This window comes from Tamandua tetradactyla, chromosome 18 (assembly GCF_023851605.1).
Source record: "Tamandua tetradactyla isolate mTamTet1 chromosome 18, mTamTet1.pri, whole genome shotgun sequence".
Classification (NCBI taxonomy): domain Eukaryota; kingdom Metazoa; phylum Chordata; class Mammalia; order Pilosa; family Myrmecophagidae; genus Tamandua; species Tamandua tetradactyla.
Genome location: NC_135344.1, coordinates 46,685,408 through 46,706,758, shown reverse-complemented (window position 1 = coordinate 46,706,758; position 21,351 = coordinate 46,685,408). Strand labels below are relative to the sequence as shown.

Genomic DNA, 21,351 nt, shown 5'->3' with positions numbered 1-21,351 from the left:
TCTGCTGTCGTGCACCCCTGCTCTAAGTAGTCCCATGGTGAAAAGGGTTGTGGGAGTGGCCGTGATGGTGGCTGCAGTGGCCGTGATGGTGGCTGCAGTGGCACGTAAGTTCCTACGAGTCTGGGGGGGTTGAACCTGTGATTGGAAGGTGCTGGGGTACCAGGGTTAGGTGCAGTCCTACTGCTGACCCCATAAGCTGATGCACTCACAGCAAGTAAGTAGCAGCACATGGTAACTGTTTCTCCAGCTTTCTGGCTGTAGGACCAAAACAGGGACTCCCAGGGAACCTAAACGTATCAGAGAGAAAAAGGAGCTAAAAGAAAAGAACTGTCAAGTCAGATTGTCCATCTAGTGGAAGTATCCTTCAAAACTTAAGGCGATATAAAGACTTTCTAAGATGAAGAAATACTAAAGGAAGCTCTTCACATGAAAGGGAAATGATGCGAGAGGGAAATTTGAAACTTTAAGAATGAAAAAAAAACAGAAAAGTATCTTGGTAAATACAATAGACTGTTCTTCTCTTGAATTCTTTAAAATATATTTGATTGAAAGCAAAAATTAATATTGTCTAATGTCTTGAAAGTACAGAAACATAAGACACCTGCAACATAAAGGGCAGGAGGATAAGAGAACGAAGTGGTAAGTTTTCTCCATTCCACTTGAAGATGTACAATACTAATTTTAAGTAGACTTTGAAAAGTTAACTATATATATATTATAATCCCTAGAGCTGTATTTTAAAAAATCTATACAAAGAGATGTAAGGAATAGAACAGAAACATAAAATAGCATAGTAAAAAAAATGTTGAAATCATCCAAAATAAGGCGGGAAAGGGAAAATAAAGGAATAAAAACGAAGGGAACATATAGTAAACAGAAATGATGGACTGAAAGTCAGAGATATCAGTGATTACATTAAATGTAATTAGCCTTAGCACAGCAATTGAAAGACAGATTATTAGAATGGATAAACAGAACAAGATCCAACTAAATGCTGTTTCTAGGAAACTCACGTGAAATTATATTGCTGTAGGTAGTTTTCTGCATTTTCTTGCTTTTAATAAGGACCATGTAACCACTAATTTAGAGAAAACTGAAGTGGCTATATTAATTTTAGAGAAAGTAGAGTTCAGAGTAAAGAAAACTATGAAGGATAAAGACAGAAGTAATAATAAAGGCTCAGTTTACCCAGAAATCTTAAATGTGTATGTACCTAACAACAGAGCTTCAAAATACACGAAGCAAAAACTAACAGAACTGAAATGAGAAATAGAGTAGCCCTCAGTGATAGTTGGAGACTAATGATCCTCTTTCATTAATCAATAGAACAAGTAGAAATCATCAAGGATACAGAGAAACTGAACAGAACCATCAACACCAACCATCTAAATCTAATTGACATTTTCAAACCCCTTCACTCAATTACAGTAGAGTACACGTTCTTTTCAAGTGCGTGTGAAACAAAAGAGAGATCATATTTTGAGTCGTAAAATAAACAATAATAAGTTTAAAGAAAGTAAAATTATGATTTCTGACCATAATGGAATTAAACTACAAATCAATAACTGAAAGATAACAGGAATATCTCCAAACAGAAATTAAATGGCACACTTCTAAATAATCCTTATGTCAAAGAGAAATTCTCGAAGGAAATTGAAAAAAAAATTTAAACGAAATGAAAATGAAGATACAACATCAAAATTTGTAGGATGCAATTGAAGCAAGTCTTGGAGGGAAATTTATGGTATTAAATGCTTTTATTAGAAAAGAAGACAAGACTCTAACCAATAATATAAGCACTCACCCTAAAAAACTAGGAAAAGAAAAATAAACCCAAGTTGAAGGGAGGAAATAACGAATAATAGAAATGAATGACATTGAAAACAGAAGGATAATTGAGAAAAATCATTGAAACAAAAAGTTGATTGAGAAGAGGGATGAAGAAAGAGTAGATGCTGATTGTCAACATCAGAAATGAAAGCAGAGACTTTAGACTCGACAACGTTAAAGGGATAATAAGGATACTGTGGATGGCCATATCCCAAGTTCCAGCCTCCTGCTTACCTCCCCAGACGGCTCGAGCTTCACCACCGACTCCACCAGCTCCACCGCCTTCATTACCAATTACTAATCTCTGGGCTCTGCCCTGCTGCCCAGCTACTGGGTCAGGCTGACCAGCAGTGCCGCCAGTGTCTATGTGGGCGCCAGGGTCTCAGGCTCCTGGATCTCCGATTCCCGCTCCTCTAGCTCCCAGGTGGCTGGGGAACCGGGGGCCTGGCCAGCAGGATAGCTGGGGGTCTGCCGGGAATGAAGGGCATCCAGGGCGAGAGGGAGACCATGCAGGCCCTGAACGACCACCTGGCCACCTACCTGGACAGGATGAGGAGCCTGGAGATGGAGAATCGGAGACTAGAGGTCAAAACTCGGGGACACCTAGAGAAGGGATCCCTGGTCATGGACTGTGGCCGCTACCAGAAGACCACTGAGGAACTGAGGGCCCAGATCTTTGAAAATTCCATGGACAATGCCTGCATCCTTCTGCAGATTGTCAATGCCTGACTGGCTGCTGATGACTTCAGAGTCAAGCACGAGACAGCAGCTGTGGTCAGAGATCAAGGATTTCAGGAGGAGCTGCTCTTCATGGAGAAGAACCATGAGGAGGAAGTAAAGGGCCTACAGGCCCAGATTGCCAGCTCTGGGCTGACTGTGGAGGTGGATGCCCCCAGGTCTCAGGACCTCAGCAAGATCATGGCCAACATCCAGGCCCAGCATGACGAGTTGCCCTCAAAGAACTGAGAGGAGCTGGATAAGTCCTGTCTCAGATTGAGGAGAACTCCACAGGGGTCACCTCTCAGTCTGCTGAGATAGGAGCTGCTGAGATGATACCCACAGAGCTGAGATATACTGCCCAGTCCTTGGAAATTGACTTGGGCTCCATGAGAAATCTGAAACCCAGCTGGGAGAACAGCCTGCGGGAGGTGGAAGCCTGGACGCTCTGCAGACAGAGCAGCTCGATGGGGTCCTGTTGCAGCTGGAGTCAGAGGTGGCACAGACCCCTGCAGAGGGGAAGTGCTAGGTCCAAGAGTACAAGGCTCTGCTGGACATCAAGGCCAAGCTGGAGGCTGAGATTGCCACCTACTGCCGCCTGCCAGAAGACGGGCAGGACCTCAGCCTCAGGGACGCCCTGGACAGCACCTACTCCATGCAAACCATCCACGAGACCATCACCTGCAGGATCCTGGATGGCAAAGTAGTGTCTGAGACCATTGACACCAAAGTTCTGAGCCGTTGAGGCAGCAGACCCGGGGTGGCCAATAAAAAATTCAGCATCCTCACAAAAAAGAATACGATGACCAGTTCTTAGATGAAGTGGACCAGTTCCCACAAGGAACCAAAATTCACCCAATATGAAATAGATAACCTGTTGAGTCCTGCCACTGTACTAACTGTAACTATTAACAAACTTTAATTTTCAGTTAGCAAACTTCTGAAAAAGGAATCTTTAGACTCAGGTGGTCTCATTGGTGAATTCTGCCAAACATTTCAAGAAGATGTAAAATCAGTTTTACCCAGTCCCTTACAGAAAATCGGAGAAAACTCCCTGGCTCATTTTATGAGGCCAGCATTATGAGTGAATGAAAATCAGACAAAGACCGGATACTACAGACCAATGTCCTTCATGATTATAGATGTGAAAATCCTCAACAGAACTTTAGCAAACCAAATCCAGGAATATATATATGCACAGTGGCCAACAGGGGATGCAAAACTGCTTTGATGTTTGAAAGTCAATCAATTTAACTTGGTTACGTTAGAAGAAACCCATGATCATATCAATTGATGTACAAAAACAGTTGACAAATTCAACATCCATTCATGATCAGAAAACTCTCAGCAAACTAGAAATTAAGGGGGAACTTCCTTGCTTTAACAAAAACCTACATCTAAAATCACAATTAATAATAAAAGACTAATGTTTTACCCCAATATTGGGAAGAAGGAGAAAATGTCCACTCTCACCACTTTTATTCACCATTGTGCCACAGTCTTAACTGGTGCATTAAGCAAGGGAGAAAAGGCATGTGGACTGGGAAAGAAGGAAAAAATATATATCCTTCACAGACAGCATTATTTTGTGTGTAAAAAATCTGAGAATCTTTTTAATTTTTTAAAGCTTCCCAGAAATAATGTTTAGCAAAGTTGCAGGATACAAGATCCACGTAAAAATCAGTTTCATTCCTATATGCTAATAGTAAAAAAATGAGGAATTAAAAAACAGTATTTACCACGCTCCAAAAAATAGGAAATATTTGTACATTTAATAAAACATGTATAGGCTCTGTATGTTAAAATTATAAAACACAGAAAAAAGCAAAGAAACTAAATAAACAGAGAGACATAATGGTTCATAGATTAGAAAATTTAACATAGGAAAGATGTTAATTCTCCCCAAATTTATCTCTAGATGATTTAATGCCATTCACACAAAACTTTCAGAAAGAATTTTTGTAGGTTTAAATAAGCTGCGTCTAAATCTTATATGAAAAATCAAAAGAACTATAATAGCCAAAACAGTTTTGAAAAGGAATGAAGTTGGAGGAATCATATTACCTTATTTTAAGACTTACTATAAAGCTATCGTACTCAAGATAGTATGTACTGGCAAATGGATAGATACAGCAATTGATGGAACAGAACAGAGAATCCAGGAATAGATCCACACAAATATAGCCAATTGTTTTTTTGGCAAGGCCCATGAGCCATGAAATAGAGAAAGGGTGGTCTTTTCAACAAGTGGTTTTAGATCAAGTGGACATCCTTGTGGGGGAAAAAAACTTCAACTTCAACTGCATATCTTATACAAAAATTTTCTAAAAAATTGATGATATATTTAAATATAAAGGTGAGAATAAAAAAGTTTTAGAAGAAAACCTTTGTGTCCTCAGTTCAGATAAGGAGTTCTTCATTACATCTTACATCTAACAGCCAAGTACTGCTGACCAAATAGGACTTACTCCCCCGTTTTTTTTTTTTTTTTTTTTTTAAAGGAAAGACAGAGAGAAGGAAGGAAGGATAGAAGGAAGGAAGGAAGGAAGAAAGGGAAACATTTTTAAACATTTTCTTGTTTTATTGTATTCTGTTTCTCCGTTTTTGTTACATGGGCTGGGGCCGGGAATCGAACCGAGGTCCTCCGGCATAGCAGGCAAGCACTTTGCCCGCTGAGCCACCGCGGCCCGCCCTACTCCCCCGTTTTGTGTATTTGAGATACATTCAACATGCACTTCTGTTAAGTAGGTAATTGGTGTTTGACTTCAGTTGAGGTAGATTGTGTGACATTTATTGAACACTCACTGTTGGTCAGGCACTGTTCTAACTCAATCCCCACAATGCCTCTGTAAAGTAGGGACTGTAGTAGTACCATCCCCATTTCTGAGGTGTGGAAACTGAGGCACAGAGAAAGTAATAGATGTGCTTTTAAGTTTGATGGCTGGGAGAACAGGAATCGCCTCTGGGCAGTCCTGTTTTATTTCTGCGCTGTTCCCCTCCACTCTGATAGTCTCATCCTCTTCACTCTTCCAAAAACATGAATCACTCATTTTTGACTCCTGGGACTCGGATACATACTTTCACGCTTGCGTGTGGTTTTTCTCACAAGCTTCATATAGGCTGGTAGTTTTGCTGTACAACATGAATCTACTTGAATCTATCTGGCGCCATCTTGTGTATGGAGTGGGTTTCACAGGAGGATTGCTTTAGCCTTAGGCTAGGATACAAAAGAAAGATATCCTGGGAAAGCTTTGACAAATCATATGATTGGGAACTTGAATTCTATCAGACATTAATTTCCTGGTGACCAACCTCCTCCAATGCGATCAGTTAATAGAATTTTGCAGGGAAACAGATTGCAGAGAAAAAGCTTATAGAAATTCAAATTGGCTCTCAAATGTTACTTTGCCTTCTTTACCTTTTGTAGCAGCTGCCTGGCTTGCTGTGCATTCTGCAGGATTGGTATCTATTTGCACTGACTCCTGTAATATGTGAAGTTACTTGTTTAACCCCTTGAGCATTTGATACTTAATCATTTCTTCTTAAAATATCTCTTCCAATTTAAGTGAAAATGCTACCTCCTAATTGTTCTAATTTCTGTTTCTTTTATTATACAGAATAAATAATTTTGCATGTTGCAAATCAGTTTGTCTCTTATGAAATACTTTTGCTTCTCTTCCTGCATATTATCAGTTTGTTTGAACTGTTTGAACAGTCATTAAATTGTTTACTATAGTTGCTGTCCTATGTCCATTTATCTAATATATTTTATTTCAACCTTTGTTTTCTTTATATAATACACCCATTTCTCCTTAAGATGAGAAATAGCTGTGATTTAATTGTGATCTCTCGTTATTATAAATTCTGTAGATGAATTTTTAATTGGTTCTATATTATTACTTAATGATGAGAATATTTTATATTCATTTCCAACTATTCTACCTCCCGTTATTTTTTGTATCTTATTAAATTTGCCCCAAATTCCATAGCAGTATTAAATACTCATGGGATTAGTAGACATCATTTCAAAAATTATTCCTGATTCTATTAACTCCAGTGCTTTACCATTAAACAGGATATGAATTTTTTTCCAAAAATAGAATGTTTATTGCGTCAAGGATATATCTAATTTATTCAACTTGGAGTTTTTACATACTTAAGAGCATAATCTTTCCCAGAATGATTATGTGGTTTTGTTATTTGATCTCTTATGGCTAGGATAATAATGGGTTTTGTAGCATTAAAAATATTTCTGAATATGTATAATTAGCATATCCTCATTACTTTGTATTTTGCTTTTTTCAGTCAACACCATTTCAGAGAATCTGTTTCTTACAACCTACATATAAATTTTGTGTGTGTATAGTACACAAAAGTATTTACAAAAATACTTAAATATGTTAGGCATGATTATTCTTCGATAATGAATATGAATTATTTTCGCTTAAAAATACTTTTTTTTATATTTTCTAATTTTCTAAAATGAGATGTCATACATCACCAGAAAAAAGAATGTTGCCTAAAAATGTCAATGCCATGCCAGTTGAGTGTGGGTAAAATATTATTTAGGAGGTAAGACATGATTTAAGGAAACCTCTTTATTTAGGGCATGTAACTACTGTTCGTTCATTATCTAGAGTCCAGTTCACTTTGATGGTAGGGGAGGTGAAAAATCAAGTTAATATTTTTTAAAAATAATGAAATATTTTTTTCTCCTTGGGGAAAAAATATTTTCTCTTTGGAGAATCATGACACTATATGATAACTATATTTTTCTAATCTAGGAGTTTAGAACTTCGTGTTGGACAAATGACTTTGTGTATGTGATTTCTGATATTTTTTAGTCTGAAAATCTTCAAAAGGAATAATAAAAATATTTAAGTACATGTTGATCCTTATTTAAAGAATAAAATTGCCTTTTCTTAGGCCGATACCACAGAAGCTGGGGCACTAGCAAGTTGCTCTTTTGGGAATTTCATTTGTTCTCACGGCTCAGCTGGAGGCGACAGCCCCGGGGCCACTTTGCAGGCATTACCCTCAGCCCCCCAGTCTGGCGCGACACATAGATATAGAATCAACACGTGCTTCTGTGCATCAGGACACAAAGAACAGCGGTCATTGGTTTGGCATCTTAATCGCCATCTCTTGTAGACTCTGGGAATTGCCCTTGATTCTTCTGCTGTGATCAATACGTTTCTCTCTAAAGTCAGACTTAGCTCATTGCAGAGCTCAGATTTGGTCCTTAAACACATTGTGTACCTAAAGTATGAAAACCTCAATTGACGTTACGATCATCTCCTTGTTTACTTTTCCATAGCTTTGGGCCAGATTATGCTGTACGTGGATGGAATGAATGGAGTCATCAACCACAATGAGACCATCCAGTGGCTGTATACCCTCGTCGGGTCCAAGGTAAGAGAAATTTACGGTTGGATATCTTATTTGGTTTGCACATCACACGCCTTTTTGTTACCCTCTCTGAGATGCTTTTGCAGAAAGAAATCCTATTTAGCTTTGTTGAAGGCCCTCACATATGGATGAGGGCTACTACTTTATAGATTTCTAAACCTTACTAAATTGCAAATAGCTTATGAAGTCTTAATGCACTGCTATTTTTAATTCTTTCAAGCTTTGACCAGATACCTTTATCTCATTTGGTTTTTAATGTTCAATTAAAACATTATAGCACAGATACAGTATTCTTTCCTACCTGCTGTATTTCACGTTGATACATGTTGTTACTTAAGTACATATATGCTGTGCATATGTATATGTGTATTCCTATATAGGTGAAATAATTTGAGAATGCCTTTCAACTTTAATGTTATAGTAACCAACGGTTAGTAAGGATTTACTGGGTCCCAGGCACTGTCTGGTGTCGTACAAGCACTGTCTCCTTAAATCCTCATGAGACCCCTGTACGGTAATGTTGTCCCTGTTTTGAAGATAAGGTGCTTGGTTATGAGGCTCTGTCTGATTCCCACATAGACCTTGCCCCAGCGGGTCTGGCCCCACCTTGACGGTGAGGTCCCCCACTCTCTGGAAGTGCTCATCCACCTTCTCAGTGGGGGGTGCCCGAAGCTGGGGTCTCACGGGGGCCTTTAGGGACCTGGTCTGAGGGGCATTTGGAAGATGGAGTAAGAAGGACTCTTGTCTTGAGCAGGTACAAATGCACCCAGATTGGAGTGAGGTCAACTTGGGGCAGGGATGGGGGGCAGAGGGGGGCAACTGTCAGAGGAGACCAAGGGACGGGAGCCAGAGGAAGGTAGGATCCGTGGGCCCATCAGTGGGATTTGAAGCGTTCACAGAATCAACAGTTTTCTAGGGGTCCCCGCAGAGCACGTGGTGAGCCCTGGCCATTACCCATCCCCGTGGTCGCTGCCCACCCCCGCCTGGCATGCGGCAGTGCTGGGGGCCCGCTGTGTGTCCCTCTCCTCGGCCTGGCCTCCCACATCACCTGCTACCGAAGTCGCTGGACTCCGCCGGACTGCAGGAACGCTCAGCTCTGCTTCGACCTTGTGACGAGAACAGTCTAGCTTTAGGCTGTGTCTTCCTTTCCAAATTTCTCTGGTGATTCTGCCCGCGTGTGGTGAGGTGCCTCGTCTCTGTGGAGGGCACGGGTGTCAAGGTACCTGCTGGGTCCCACTTCCTTGCTGGACCCTTACAGCTTCCTCTTAATTTTCCTTTTCTCCTTATCATCAGTGATAGAATTTCCCCTCGTTTCATAATAGTAACAACTGCAGTTTTCCTCGGGGGACTGAGGCCTTTTTACTTTTTTGGCTGCCTTTGTTTTCTATGGAAAATGGAAATGGCTGTCTTCAAAGTCAAGTAGCTGACCTTAGCCGCTGCGTGGGACGCGGGCTGACCGGGTTGCGTTGGCCGGGCTGCGGGGAGATCTGTATCTCGCATCCTGTTTCTCTTTCTCCTCCTGGGAGCCAGCATCCTGATTCTGGGGGCCTGCCTAGTTGGAAGCCACTCCTTCCCCAGGGCTCTCTGGATGCAGCCGAAAACTACGGTGGGCTCAAAAACCAGTGTGATCGGAGGAGATTTTGCAGTAATAACTGCCTTTTGGTACCTGACACAGTTGAATTAAAACTCTTTATAGCTTCTGTTGGTCATGATGCAACCCCCATCTAGCCCTATTCTAAAATGCAATAACACATAGCACACCTATGAAAGAAAATGTGGCCCCGTTTTAGCTCCTTATGAGAAGGGGATGGAGTGAGGGCAGGACCTGGGGTGGTGAGATGGGAGGAGGGAAGAGAATTGGTGTGAGAAGGGAGGACAGGACAGAGAGGAAGAGTGCAAAAAAGAGAAGACGGGGGTGGGAAAGAAAAAGAAGAGACGAGGAAAGGAGAAAAGGGGACATAGAGCTGCAAGTCGGAAGGCGCAGAGCCTTCAGTGTTGACGGTGCCAAGTGATGCTTCTCTGGACTCGTTCTATAAGGAAAACAGACACCCGAAAAGAAACGCACAGGAAAATTCTCATTAGATTTGTAAACAACATGGAGAAACCATAAAAGTAAATGCCTCAGAATTAGTTTCTAAGAATGGACAGTTCGTCAGGCTCTTTCTTAGCATAGCACAGACATGTGCTTATCCTGTTGTGGCTGTGAGGAAACACTTTTTCTCTCCCTCAGGGCCTGGATTTGGGCTGTGCATCAGTCAGCCTCTGCTCTTTGGGGTGGTAGCAGCACTGGATTGGGGGCTGACTTCTTTCTCCGTCTTTCAGTCTTTCAAAGAAAGCCCCTCAGTACCCCTGGCTCCTGTGTCCAGTGCTGAGCTGGTCACTAAGAAGACGAGAACCCAAGAGTTAACCCTGGGCCTTGGAGCTCACAGGCTTGCTAGAAAGGAGAAGGTGGGTGACCCAGCAGCCAATGCCCTGATGTGGTGACGCCAGGGAACAGCCTTGCAGAATTCTGCAGGGGGCGCTTGGTTCCAGGCTAGCAGCCGGAAGTCAGCAGAGCAGAACTTATTTTCAGGGCAGTTTTAATGAGATCGCCTCTGATTTACAGAACCGAGACAGTATTCCCCTGGCACTCCCCTGTTTCCCAGGACTGGTCAGTGGGTGACCCAGAAGAAGGTTGGATGTGCCAAGGCTGGAACCTTAGGTTGGGAAAATGAAGCTGGGGTCCCCTCCCTAGACACGTAGATTGGGTGGCACAGCGCAATAGGCTCTCCCTGTGCAAATGAAATGAAGAACTCAAGAAAGCCAGGGGTCCTGGGATTTTCTTTTGTTGAAAGGTCAGATTTCTCTTACCCTCAGTGGTTTACCTTGAGATCCTGTTGTGCTTACCCTAAACAGGCACCAAGGCGATAAGTAAAATCCTGCATTAGAGAAATTGTGTCATTTTATTTTCATAATTCTTCATTCTCTTTCCATGAAAGGCGAAAAGATGTGATTTTGCAGCTTGCCAGAGGGTCATTACGCAATGCATTTTTGCAGATATTTGAGACTCATGGCCAGAGGAGAAACTGATGCATTTGCAGCCAAATAATTACTTTCTAAAAGAAAGAAAAAAGTGCTTTCAATAAAGTGTTTTATTCTATTTATAAGAGCTCATCTTTAACTCCCCAGTCAGAAGTAAGAGGCAGATGCCTGTCCTTTGACTTATCTCAGGGTGTGGACTTTTTCCCTTATTAATGTAGTTACAGTTTTCTTACATTTGGGTGTTTAATTAACTGGGGAAAGATGTTTCAGCTCCTGCAGTATGGCACGTTTTGTCATGAGACAGACAGAAAGCCTGGTCCTCTCTATCCCTGTGCATCCTCTTCCAGCTCGTCGGGGAGGAGCCTCCTTGCCAGCTCTGCAAGGACACCCCCTGACACTGTCATCAAACCTGCTCTTGTTGTCTGAATGTCCACATTTGCTAACCCTTCTCTCTTTTTCTGCTGGCCCCTTTGAATCTAATTCTTCCAGCTGTTTCCTTTGGCGTTGATTCCAGCTCTCTAGACTTCCTGTGCACTTGTGTGAGAGTAATAGACATGCTTCTCTATTCCCACCTTGCCCCGGCTGCCCTGAGCCAGGGTGGAGCCCCAACTATGCCTCCCGACTCTCTCTCTCACAAAGACACACACACGTGCACACTCTCAGCCCAGTGGATAGCCCACCTTTCCTTTGTATGCACACATTGGGGAGCCACTTTCAGCCGCTGCTGAAGGTTTCTCATCAGGACTTTAGATGATGAGAAGTAATAAGTAGTGGGTAGATTGGATTGGAGGGGGTAGAGTTGACAGTAATGGGGAGGTAACAGTGAGGGTGGGAGGGCATCTCACAGTACAGTCACAGCTGTAAGATGATAAGGCCTGCAGCAGACACAGAAAATAATGGGAAGTATGGAGACATTTTTTGGGAATAACTTCTCAGCACTCTGTTTCTGGAGATGGAAAAATAAAAGAAAGAATGAAAAATAGGGTCATGGCAGCATAATACTACCTAACTGTAATACAATTATTGTAAAACACTGAATGAAGCTGCATGTGAGAATAATAGAGGGAGGAGGGCTGGAAGCACAAATGAAATCACAAAGAAAGATAGACAATAAAGATTGAGATGGTGTAATCTAGGAATGCCTAGAGTGTGTAATAATAGTGACTAAATGTACAAATTTTAAAAATGTTTTTGCATGAGGAAGAACAAAGGAACGTCATTACTGCAGGGTGCTGAAAATAGATGGTAATTAATATTTTAAAATTTCACCTTATGTGTGAGACTAAAGCAAAAAATGTTTATTTGGTACGATATTTGTATTTTGACTAGTGCATCTCCTAATATAACTTATGTAGATAGCGTGATTGAACACCATATGTACTTGGAATCTCGGGTAGGACATGAGATTTTGTTGGTTTGTCCAGAGTGATGCCCCAGTGAATCCCAGAGTGATTCAATCAGTGAGTGGAAAAGCATTTGCAAAGTCCCCTTTGGGGATTGGTGAGTACAGGGAGAAATTCAACTTCCCCAAGTTGCATTCTTGATATTCTCACAAGCAGTGTGGACAACCAAAACTATAGGCTGAGCCCCCAGTTTTGGGATTTGTTCATATGAAACTTAACCCCACAAAGGATAGGTCAAGCCTACTTAAAGTTTAGGCCTAAGAGTCACCCCCAAGAGAGCCTCTTTTATTGCTCTGATGTGGCCTCTTTCTCCAGCCAACACAACAAGCAAACTCACCACCCTCCCCCTGTCTACGTGGGACATGACTCCCAGAGGTGTGGACCTTCCTGGAAATGTGGGACAGAAATCCTAGAATGAGCTGAGACTCGGCATCAAGGGATTGAGAAAAACCCTAGAATGAGCTGAGACTCAGCATCAAGGGATTGAGAAAATCTTCTCGATCAAAAGGGGGAAGAGTGAGATGAGACAAAGTGTCAGTGGCTGAGAGATTCCAAACAGAGTCGAGAGGTTATCCTGGAGGTTATTCTTACGGGCCTTGTTAGTCAAGATGTAAGGAGAGGCTGGAGGGAACTGCCTGAAAATGTAGAGCTGTGTTCCAGTAGCCATGTTTCTTGATGATGATTGAATAATGATACAGCTTTCACAATGTGACTGTGTGATTGTGAAAACCTTGTGTCTGATGCTGCTTTTATCTACCTTGTCAACAGATGAGTAGAACATATGGAATAAAAAAAATAGGGTCATGGTTTTGAATCTGTGCAACTAGGACTATATTATCGCCTCAACAGGAGTAGAGATACTGGAAAGAGATGTCTGTTGGCAGGAAAACGTTGGGCATGCTGATTTTGAGATGAAAGACTGGCCCAAATGAGAGCTGAGTAGGTGCTTGGTGCTCCCTGTTCCAAGAGATGCTGGCCGTTGGACAAGGAATGAGAGTCAGTAAGATCTTTGGTCTTACAGTTGCTGGCATGTCCCTGGTTGTGTGACCCCCTCAGATGACCCACCCAAGGATGAGCTCTGAAGTGCTACCTTGAAGAAACGGCACAAGTAATGGTCAAGATGTTCCTGATCCATCAGCTGCACTCCTGATGCTTCTCAAGGCAGAAGGCGTGCTGCTTCCCCATCAGTCCTGCCCTTGGACACTGGACTTGGTGAAAAGCCTTCTGTATTGGGACTCACATTTGCCTCTCTGTCATTAACAAAAAAGCTTGTGTGTTGCTTTGTGGAGCAACACAAGCTAACTTCCCTGTGAAGGCTCTGATGTGTTTGAAAGTAGTTATCATACAATTGTGTGCAAGCTGAACTCAATGGTTTCTTCAGATAGCCTCAGGAACATAATTTCCTATTCCTCCTCCTACTGGTTGCTAACCTTTCTGTCCACCAGTACAGAGGAGAGGATGTAGTAGCCTCCTGGGTTGGGACATGGCTCTTCCACAGGTCCCACCTCTGAATCAGCCTTGTAAACAGCATCCCCGGGTGCTGGCTCAAATCAAGCTGAAAACCCACAAAATCTCCCAGTTTTTTTCCCACACCTCCATGTTTCCACAGTTTCTTCCATTCACAATGTCTGTGATTGCTTGTTTTCAGCAGAAATGCAGAGTTTTGCATTTTTCCCATTAATTTCAGGCCAGAGTTCCAGCCTCAAGATAATTAGGAATCTTGCTTTGGCCATTCATCATATTAGCTGTTAATTCTAGCTTTATTCAACATAAATTTAATAAGCAGAGCTTCTGTGTCATTAATAAAAATCTCATTTGGGACAGATATAAGGTTAACTTTTTCTTCCTTTGATTTTTCTTTGAATTTTTCTTATATAGGTAACTGTATATTATAAGCATTTTCCTGTATAATTATATTGTTTTTAAGTCATGCTATTTAATGCCGACATAATCAGTTATGTGACTCTATTATAACTCATTTAACTTTTCTCTTGTTAAGTAATGAAATTGTTTCTGATTCTATGCTATCTTTAAAGAGCTGTTTTGTTTCTAATTTCCTAAAAATATATTTAGTAAATGAGGTTGTGTTTGAATTTTTTCCAGGTTAACTTAGACCATTTCTAAAATTCCTTGGATTTTAACAGCATGTTCATATAATATCTGTGTTAGAGAAACTTTGGGTGCAAAGGATCCTTTTTTGGGGGCTGTCGCTGTTTTGCTGGGAACATATCTGGGTTTGCATCCTCAGAAACTAATGCTCACTGTTCAGACCTCCATCTGAAGATAATCTCAGTGAGAGGAAAAGCGGGGGGGAAAAAAGAAAATTTTATTGTTGTTTAAGGAAGATGTCAGGGCAAGAGCCCAGAAGTTCATTCTAGACCTTAAAGGGGGCAGCACGCTGAGGAGACCCCCGGTCTGGGATCAGCCCCAGCTCTAGGACCAGAACATCAGCTTCCTAAGTCGACCCCAAGATGTTGGGGTTTGGGGGGCTGATTTGTGGTTTTCCCACGGAGGCTTGCTGATAAACCAGAATGCCAGCTTGGTACCTTACGTCGACATTCTCCCCACCACACAAGAAGCAGGGTGGGGGCCTCTTACCTTTCTGCCTTGTAGGGCCTGTGGTCAGAGGTTAGCAGCTGTGTTCTAACAGCCAGAGAGAGCAGGAATGGGTGGCTCTTAGTGGAAGAACATTTGGGGTGATGCAAAAACTCCAGAGTGGCTGGTGTATTGTATCTGAGAGGAGGGATGTGCTGCCTCCTTCTTGGAGAGTGGATGGATGATGGGCACATAAGAAGCAGAGGATTCAGGAGCTCACCCAGGGTTGCCTTGCAGGCTCAGGTTTGCTTTTGCCAGAATTAATTCTACCTGCCAGCACTCACCTGCCAACCCCTCTGTACCCACTCTAAGTAGGTGTCAGCTGGTCACCAACCTCTTGCTGACAGTCCCCAGGCTTGTTGAGTGTGTGTCCATTCTCATGTTTCCAGGGCTGATTGTTTTGTCCTAGGGAGTCCTTTAACCTTGATTATTACTCAGAAAATAGTATTTGTCACCTTTGGGGGTTTACATTTCTGTAGCTGTGGGTAAGGTGGGAATCTCCATGGTACAGTAGAAAGAATTGGATTGACTTGTGTTGTTCTTTGCCTTCTTCTGGAAGTTCGCTGCAAGACAGGTGAGGAAGCCGCTAAGTTCTTGCATCTGAAAATGGAAATACCGTGACCTGGAAAAGTAGCCCACCCGTGGGTTTACCCTTCTTTGTTCTGCAAATACTGTCAGGGTGCTCCTTAAGGCAAGATTTCAGAGCAGAATTTTAGGTATTTTTTTATTGACAAAAAAAGAGCGAGTTTCATTAGGTATGATCAACTGACCGTTTTTACCTTGAGTGTGCTAAGGGAATTTCAACACACTGGATATATAATGATCTTGTTCATTTTTATTCATTGTTCTTTAAGGAAACCTCCAGTTAGGCCCTAGAATTTTATCTCAGTGGAAGAAAACGTTAATTTGTAGCCTTATTTATTATGTTTTTAAATTTTAATTATTTCAAATAGTGTGCTGCATTTTACTTTCTGTAACATTTCCCACCCACTAAAGGGTCTAAACGTAAAGGGTGGCCAGCCTAACGCTAGGCTGCTCCATCAGTCACAAAGTTGTTCCCTTTCTGCAAATTGTACTGAGGCAGAAGCAGGTTGGCCAATAGGCTCTGAGGCCACAGCTGCTGGTTTTGGTGCAGGGGACTTCCATCTTGGCAGATGCACAAGCTTGCATGCCCCCCTGCCCCTGCCCCGACATCTGCTAGTCAAGTCCCAGAGTCCTGTTTGGGGACCAACTTTATTTCTGGTATGATCCACCTCATTTTTCAGACAATCTGCAAACCTCCTAGAGGTTGGAAAGGGAGAGATTTGGTGTCTGAGCTCTCTGTTGCGCTGTTGATAACCAGTTCCCCAGGACTTGGGGTCCATTGAGAAAGAACTTCTTGCTCAGGAATTTGGAGCTAAGTATCTGCCACTGGAATGAAATATTTGAATGAGGAGTCCTTAAAGATAATGCACTCAATTTTTTTTAGATGCCTAGTACATTCTGAAGCTTGTCAACAAGGTGGTAAAGCTTAAAATATCAAAATTATCTTACAGATTTCGAATGCAGTTTTAATAACCAATATCCATTTATATAACATGCATTTGTTTTTGTTTTTGTTTTAGTGGAAAAGGAAGCAAACAGAATGAAGCATGTTTTTCTAACCCTTTCTTTGTAATTTAAATCCTGAGGTTTGGAAATTCTCTTTTTATGGTTGTTGCATTTTTAGAAGAGATTTAGGAATTTGAAGATTTTTTTGGGATACTTTTATTTGTACTTAATGATCAGCATATTTGACCTGCAAAGTATAGTTTTTACATTTTCTGACTTACAGTAAAATGCGAGGGATTTTCAACATTTTTTTAATGCAATATGATTGAGATATATTCACAAACCATCCGAAGTATATAATCACTGGCTCACAGTATCATCCCATAGTTGTGCATACACCCCCATGCCAATTTGCTTTTAAGTGTAAAATTACTGAAAAGCTATCTTTTATTCCTTTCCCATACATCTGGGGGTTACGTTTTTTTTTAAAACCTATACACCCTGGTTCTGCATAGGCTGACTCCACCCCCTCTCCGTGAGTTGCCCTGGAAAATATAAAAACGACAAAGCACTATGTTGACATCATCCTGCTACTCCTCACTCCGGCAGAGCCTCCCTGGCCTTTAGGTGACATTGGGACCCTGAGTTATTTATGGGACCCAGAGACCAGACCCCAGACTGAGGCTAGACCAGACCCCAGACTGAGGCTTGACCTGAAAAATCTTACTCCCTCTGTCACCAGACATCTCTGTTCCTCTGAAGACTCATGACCTCTATTTTTATGCTGAGCAGGAACTAAGAGTATGAAAGATAGCTGCAGTGGAAAGTTAAGGCTCAGCCCAGTCACTCCCCAAACGTACAAAATAGTTAAAGATGCACAACAGTTTGCAGCTGGCTGCACATTCCTATCCTTTGTCTTCCCCTCAAACAAGGGATTGACTAGAATCCTGTTATATGCATGGTTAGCTGCATGTTTTGGAACAATATAAAGTATAATTTTCTCCCTTTATTATAATGGACAGTGTTAAAATACAATATGAGTATTTCTTAGAATGTAATTAAATTAAAAGAGGTAACATGTAGCCCAAGGTGAAATCTAGAGCCCCTATTGTACTTTCTCTAGAACAAAGAAAGTGGGATTATTTGTGTAAGCTAAACTAAGAGCCACCTCACATCTCTTGCATTTCTTGCACTCTATGAAAGCCCGGCAGTTCTGGCCAGGTCCAGCACTGAGCCTGGCTGGCTCTGATGACGCTGAGAGCTGTCTCTAGGAGGTGCTGTCTGTTGACTGCTGTCTTCAGGGCCAACTCTCAGGGCCCCTCGACCTATGCAGTGCAGTGAGAGTTTGGGTGCTCTTTCAGCAGCTGGATGAGCCTCTCCTTGAAGTCAGGGCCATGGCTTCGTTGCTTCTTCACAGACCTTTGCTGGGTGTGGGGCATCTGGAAGGCATTCAAGATGTTGAAAGGAGAGGCGGAAAACCTTGGGATTGGAAGGAACCTTCAATGGGGTCAGCCAGTCCACTCCTTGTCCAGGTTCTGAATTACTTCTCCAGCAGCCTGAGCAAGTGGCCATTCAGAATTTCCAGAGATGGGGAACTTGGTCCCCCCAGCCAAGTCAGCCCATCCATCTTTGGACTGATCACTCTGGAACTGATCCTTTCTTGTTACATATCCTTGTTTAACTATTTTGTGACTGTCTGCTTTGTCTTGCCATGCCATCAGGTGCTCCATGAAAAGAACATCAATTCTTAGTGATTTCCCCTTGGTACTAGACAGATGGACAAATGAACCCATGAGTCATTGGAACCTTCCACTAGAACATGAAGTTGTGTGAGGCAGAACTGAAATCAGCTCAGATTGGAGAGGCATCGTACTGGTGTGTCCATTTGAGAAACTGTCAGCATCTATGCAGCTCGTCCCCTGCCCCTCATCCATGATCCCATGCTTGCTGCCATTGGGACCCACCTCTCCTGCCTGTTGTGTTACTGCCCTCTCGTTCACCTCTTCTCAGCAGACATGGGCTGGGAAATTCAGTAGCTGCTCCTATTAGAATGTCTCTAAGATAAGTGCAAGTGGCACCAAGGGAGGATTTTTAAGAGCTGTGAGATGAACAGCATGCTTAGACTTGGAAGAGTGGGCATGTGGCCACACCAAGGCTTTGGAAGGTTTTGACCGAATTCCAGATACTTGAATGCTTTCTGGATAAATGAGGGTTTGATGTAGAATTCTTTTGAAGTAATATTCTTTTATGACTTTCAAGTCTATGCAGTGATACTAACAAGGTATTGCTGAGGAGGAGTCCTGCTGTATATATTCTGATGATTAGTTAAGACATGTTTGTAATTAGTACCTTGCATTTCCATAAAATCAATGTTCTTATGCTTTTTTTTTTAAAAGTAGTTTAACAAACTGTTTATTTTCTTTATATAGTAAAGCTTCCAAATGTACATAAACATGAACTTAGATACAACAGAAGCCAAATTTATAGAGACCTAAAATTATGAATCAAAAGCTTGGGAGATTTTTTTTTTTTTTGAAGTAAAATTACAATGCCAAAAAGAGCTCCAAACAGAGTGTTACTACACAGGAGAACGAGACATGAGCAGGCATGTAGAAGCCAATAAGAAAAGGTTTTGCTTGAAAACAGTGGTTCCTTAATTAGAGAGCCTCTTTAGAGAGTGTGGCTCAAGCCTTCTAGATCCCTAGGACCATGCCAGCCAAGGCCCCAGGATCGCAGAGATGCTCGGAAGGAGGTGTTATAAGGCGCCCCTGCTGAGACCAGTTAATGGAGGGAGTAGAGGTTGGGCAGCAGCCAGGTTCTTTCCCAGGAAGGCATTTAGAAGACTTAAACCACATAATAATAGTCTACTCCCTGAGGAAGTCACCAAGCTTGGACTTGCTAGGATAGTCTTTTTTTAATTTGCTGGAAGAAATTTCTTCAGCAACTAATACACAAAGATAGCACAGTTTTTTGTATCATACATTTCCCTCCCTCTATCCCCAACCTTGTAGTTGAGAAAGCTCTCTGGAATTTAGTCTTTTCTTAGTCAGAGGGTAGAGGACCAAATATAGTACTCAAATTATGAGGGTGAAAACACTCTGAAGAGTTCAAAACTCTTAAAAGAATTCAGTTTTTTGTATAGTAAGGACATAGTCATGGAAACAGAAGCCCAAATCGCTGCTTGCCCTCAACACCATTGTGAAGGGGCCTTGGTTTTGCTGAGGACTTCGATGGGGTAGGACATAAGAGCTGGGGCCAAGGTGACTTGTTTTACACAACTTAAAGAGGATGGATTTGAAGACCAAGCCTGGGTGACAAGGATGTGCCAGCCTGTCCTACCTGTGCAGTACTAATTGAGTAGGTCCTGTTTCAGGTGTGTATGGATAAAACCATGTCTGCCACCATGTAGCTTATGTTCTGTTAGGGAGCCACTGGGAAACAGAGTGAAGAAATGTGTACATAGTGGTCTCAGGTCATAATAAATGATGTAAATAAAGTAAAACAGGATGATGTGATAGTGGCCAAAGGGCTCCTTTAGATGGCATGGTTAGAGAAGGCATTTCCAATGAGGAGAAATTTCTCAAACCTGAAGGACAAAGAAAGACTGATCTTGTGAAGAGCTGCAGGAAGTATGATCCAGGTAGATGGAACAGCCAATAAGATGTTCCCAAATTATGAACAAGATTCAGTGTGTGAAAAAAACAAAACCCTGCCATGCCAGAGACCTGGGTTTGATTCTCAGGCCTGCCCATGCAAAAAACCCACATACGTGACTAAAAAGGGCTAGGTGGTTGGGGGAACTGGACAAGAGGAGTGATTGGAGGAGGTGGGGGAGCTTGGCAGGGGCCAGGAGGTAAAGCCCACATGAGTTGGATTTTATTCTGAGTGTGAGTGTGGAGGGTGGAGAGGAGGAAGTTACCATGGTCACTCTGGCTGCAGTTTGGAGGTAAGACTAGGAACACTTAGGGGGCTTTCAGGGTGGTCTAGGGTGGCCAGGGAAGATGGATGGGGGATGGACCCAGGGCAGGTCTTGAAGGAAGCTCTGGCAGGACTGTAGATGGATTTGTTGGAGAGTGACTCCCATTGAGCCACTCAGTGGATGGTGGTGGTGTCTTAATGAGATGGGGAGACTCGTAACAGGCTGGGAGCAGCATCAGGAGGGAATGAATGTGAGTGAAAATCAAGAGTTCTGTTTAGATCACATTGAATTTGAGGTGCTTGTGAGCAACTGAGTAGAGTTGTCTGGAATCAGGTGGGTTTATGAACATTGGGCTCAGGAATTTGGTTAGACCTGGAGAGAAACATTTAGCATCAGGTTGTAGATGGAAATTAAGACAGAGACTAGATGAATTTATTTAGAGAGTGTGTGAAAGAGAAGGGAAGAAAGCATAGGAGAGAACTCGGAGCCCTTCCCATGCTTAGCAGTTGAACATCCCAGAAGGAGCCAGCAAAGGATTGGCCACTGAAGGTAGGAGACTCTGATCTCCCATAGTGAAATTGTTTCTGGAGAGAGTAACTAATTGTGTCACATGCTGTTGAGAGGTTGAACTATAATGAACACAGAGACATCACCATTAGATTTGACAATGTGAAGGTCCTTGACAACTTTGATGGGAGAAGAGAATTCGGATTGAGTGGTGGTGAAAGTTGCCCTATTGTATTGGGTTGAGGAGTAAATGGAAAATGAGAAAGTGGAGCCAGGGAGTATGGCAACTCTTTTGAGTTTTCCTATAAAGGGGAGCTTAGAATCAGGGCTCTGGCTCAAGGGAGGTGTGAAATAATAGCAAAGACAGGTGGTTTGCTGGTTGGGATGACAGAGGAGAAAAGGGCAAGGGGCTAGCGGTGT

At 42.3% G+C, this 21,351-nt stretch overlaps 1 protein-coding gene and 1 pseudogene across 4 annotated transcripts in view; both read left to right on the top strand.

Moving 5' to 3' along the window:
- Nucleotides 1-21,351, top strand: part of FHOD3 (formin homology 2 domain containing 3) — a 511,807-nt gene that overhangs the window by 290,717 nt on the left and 199,739 nt on the right. For all 4 annotated transcript variants that reach the window (XM_077135588.1, XM_077135589.1, XM_077135590.1 and 1 more), the window contains exon 6: nucleotides 7,865-7,959. In XM_077135588.1, coding sequence (XP_076991703.1) covers nucleotides 7,865-7,959 — 95 coding nt within the window. The remainder of the gene's footprint in view (nucleotides 1-7,864; nucleotides 7,960-21,351) is intronic.
- On the top strand, nucleotides 65-3,292 carry LOC143662756 (keratin, type I cytoskeletal 18 pseudogene; annotated as a pseudogene).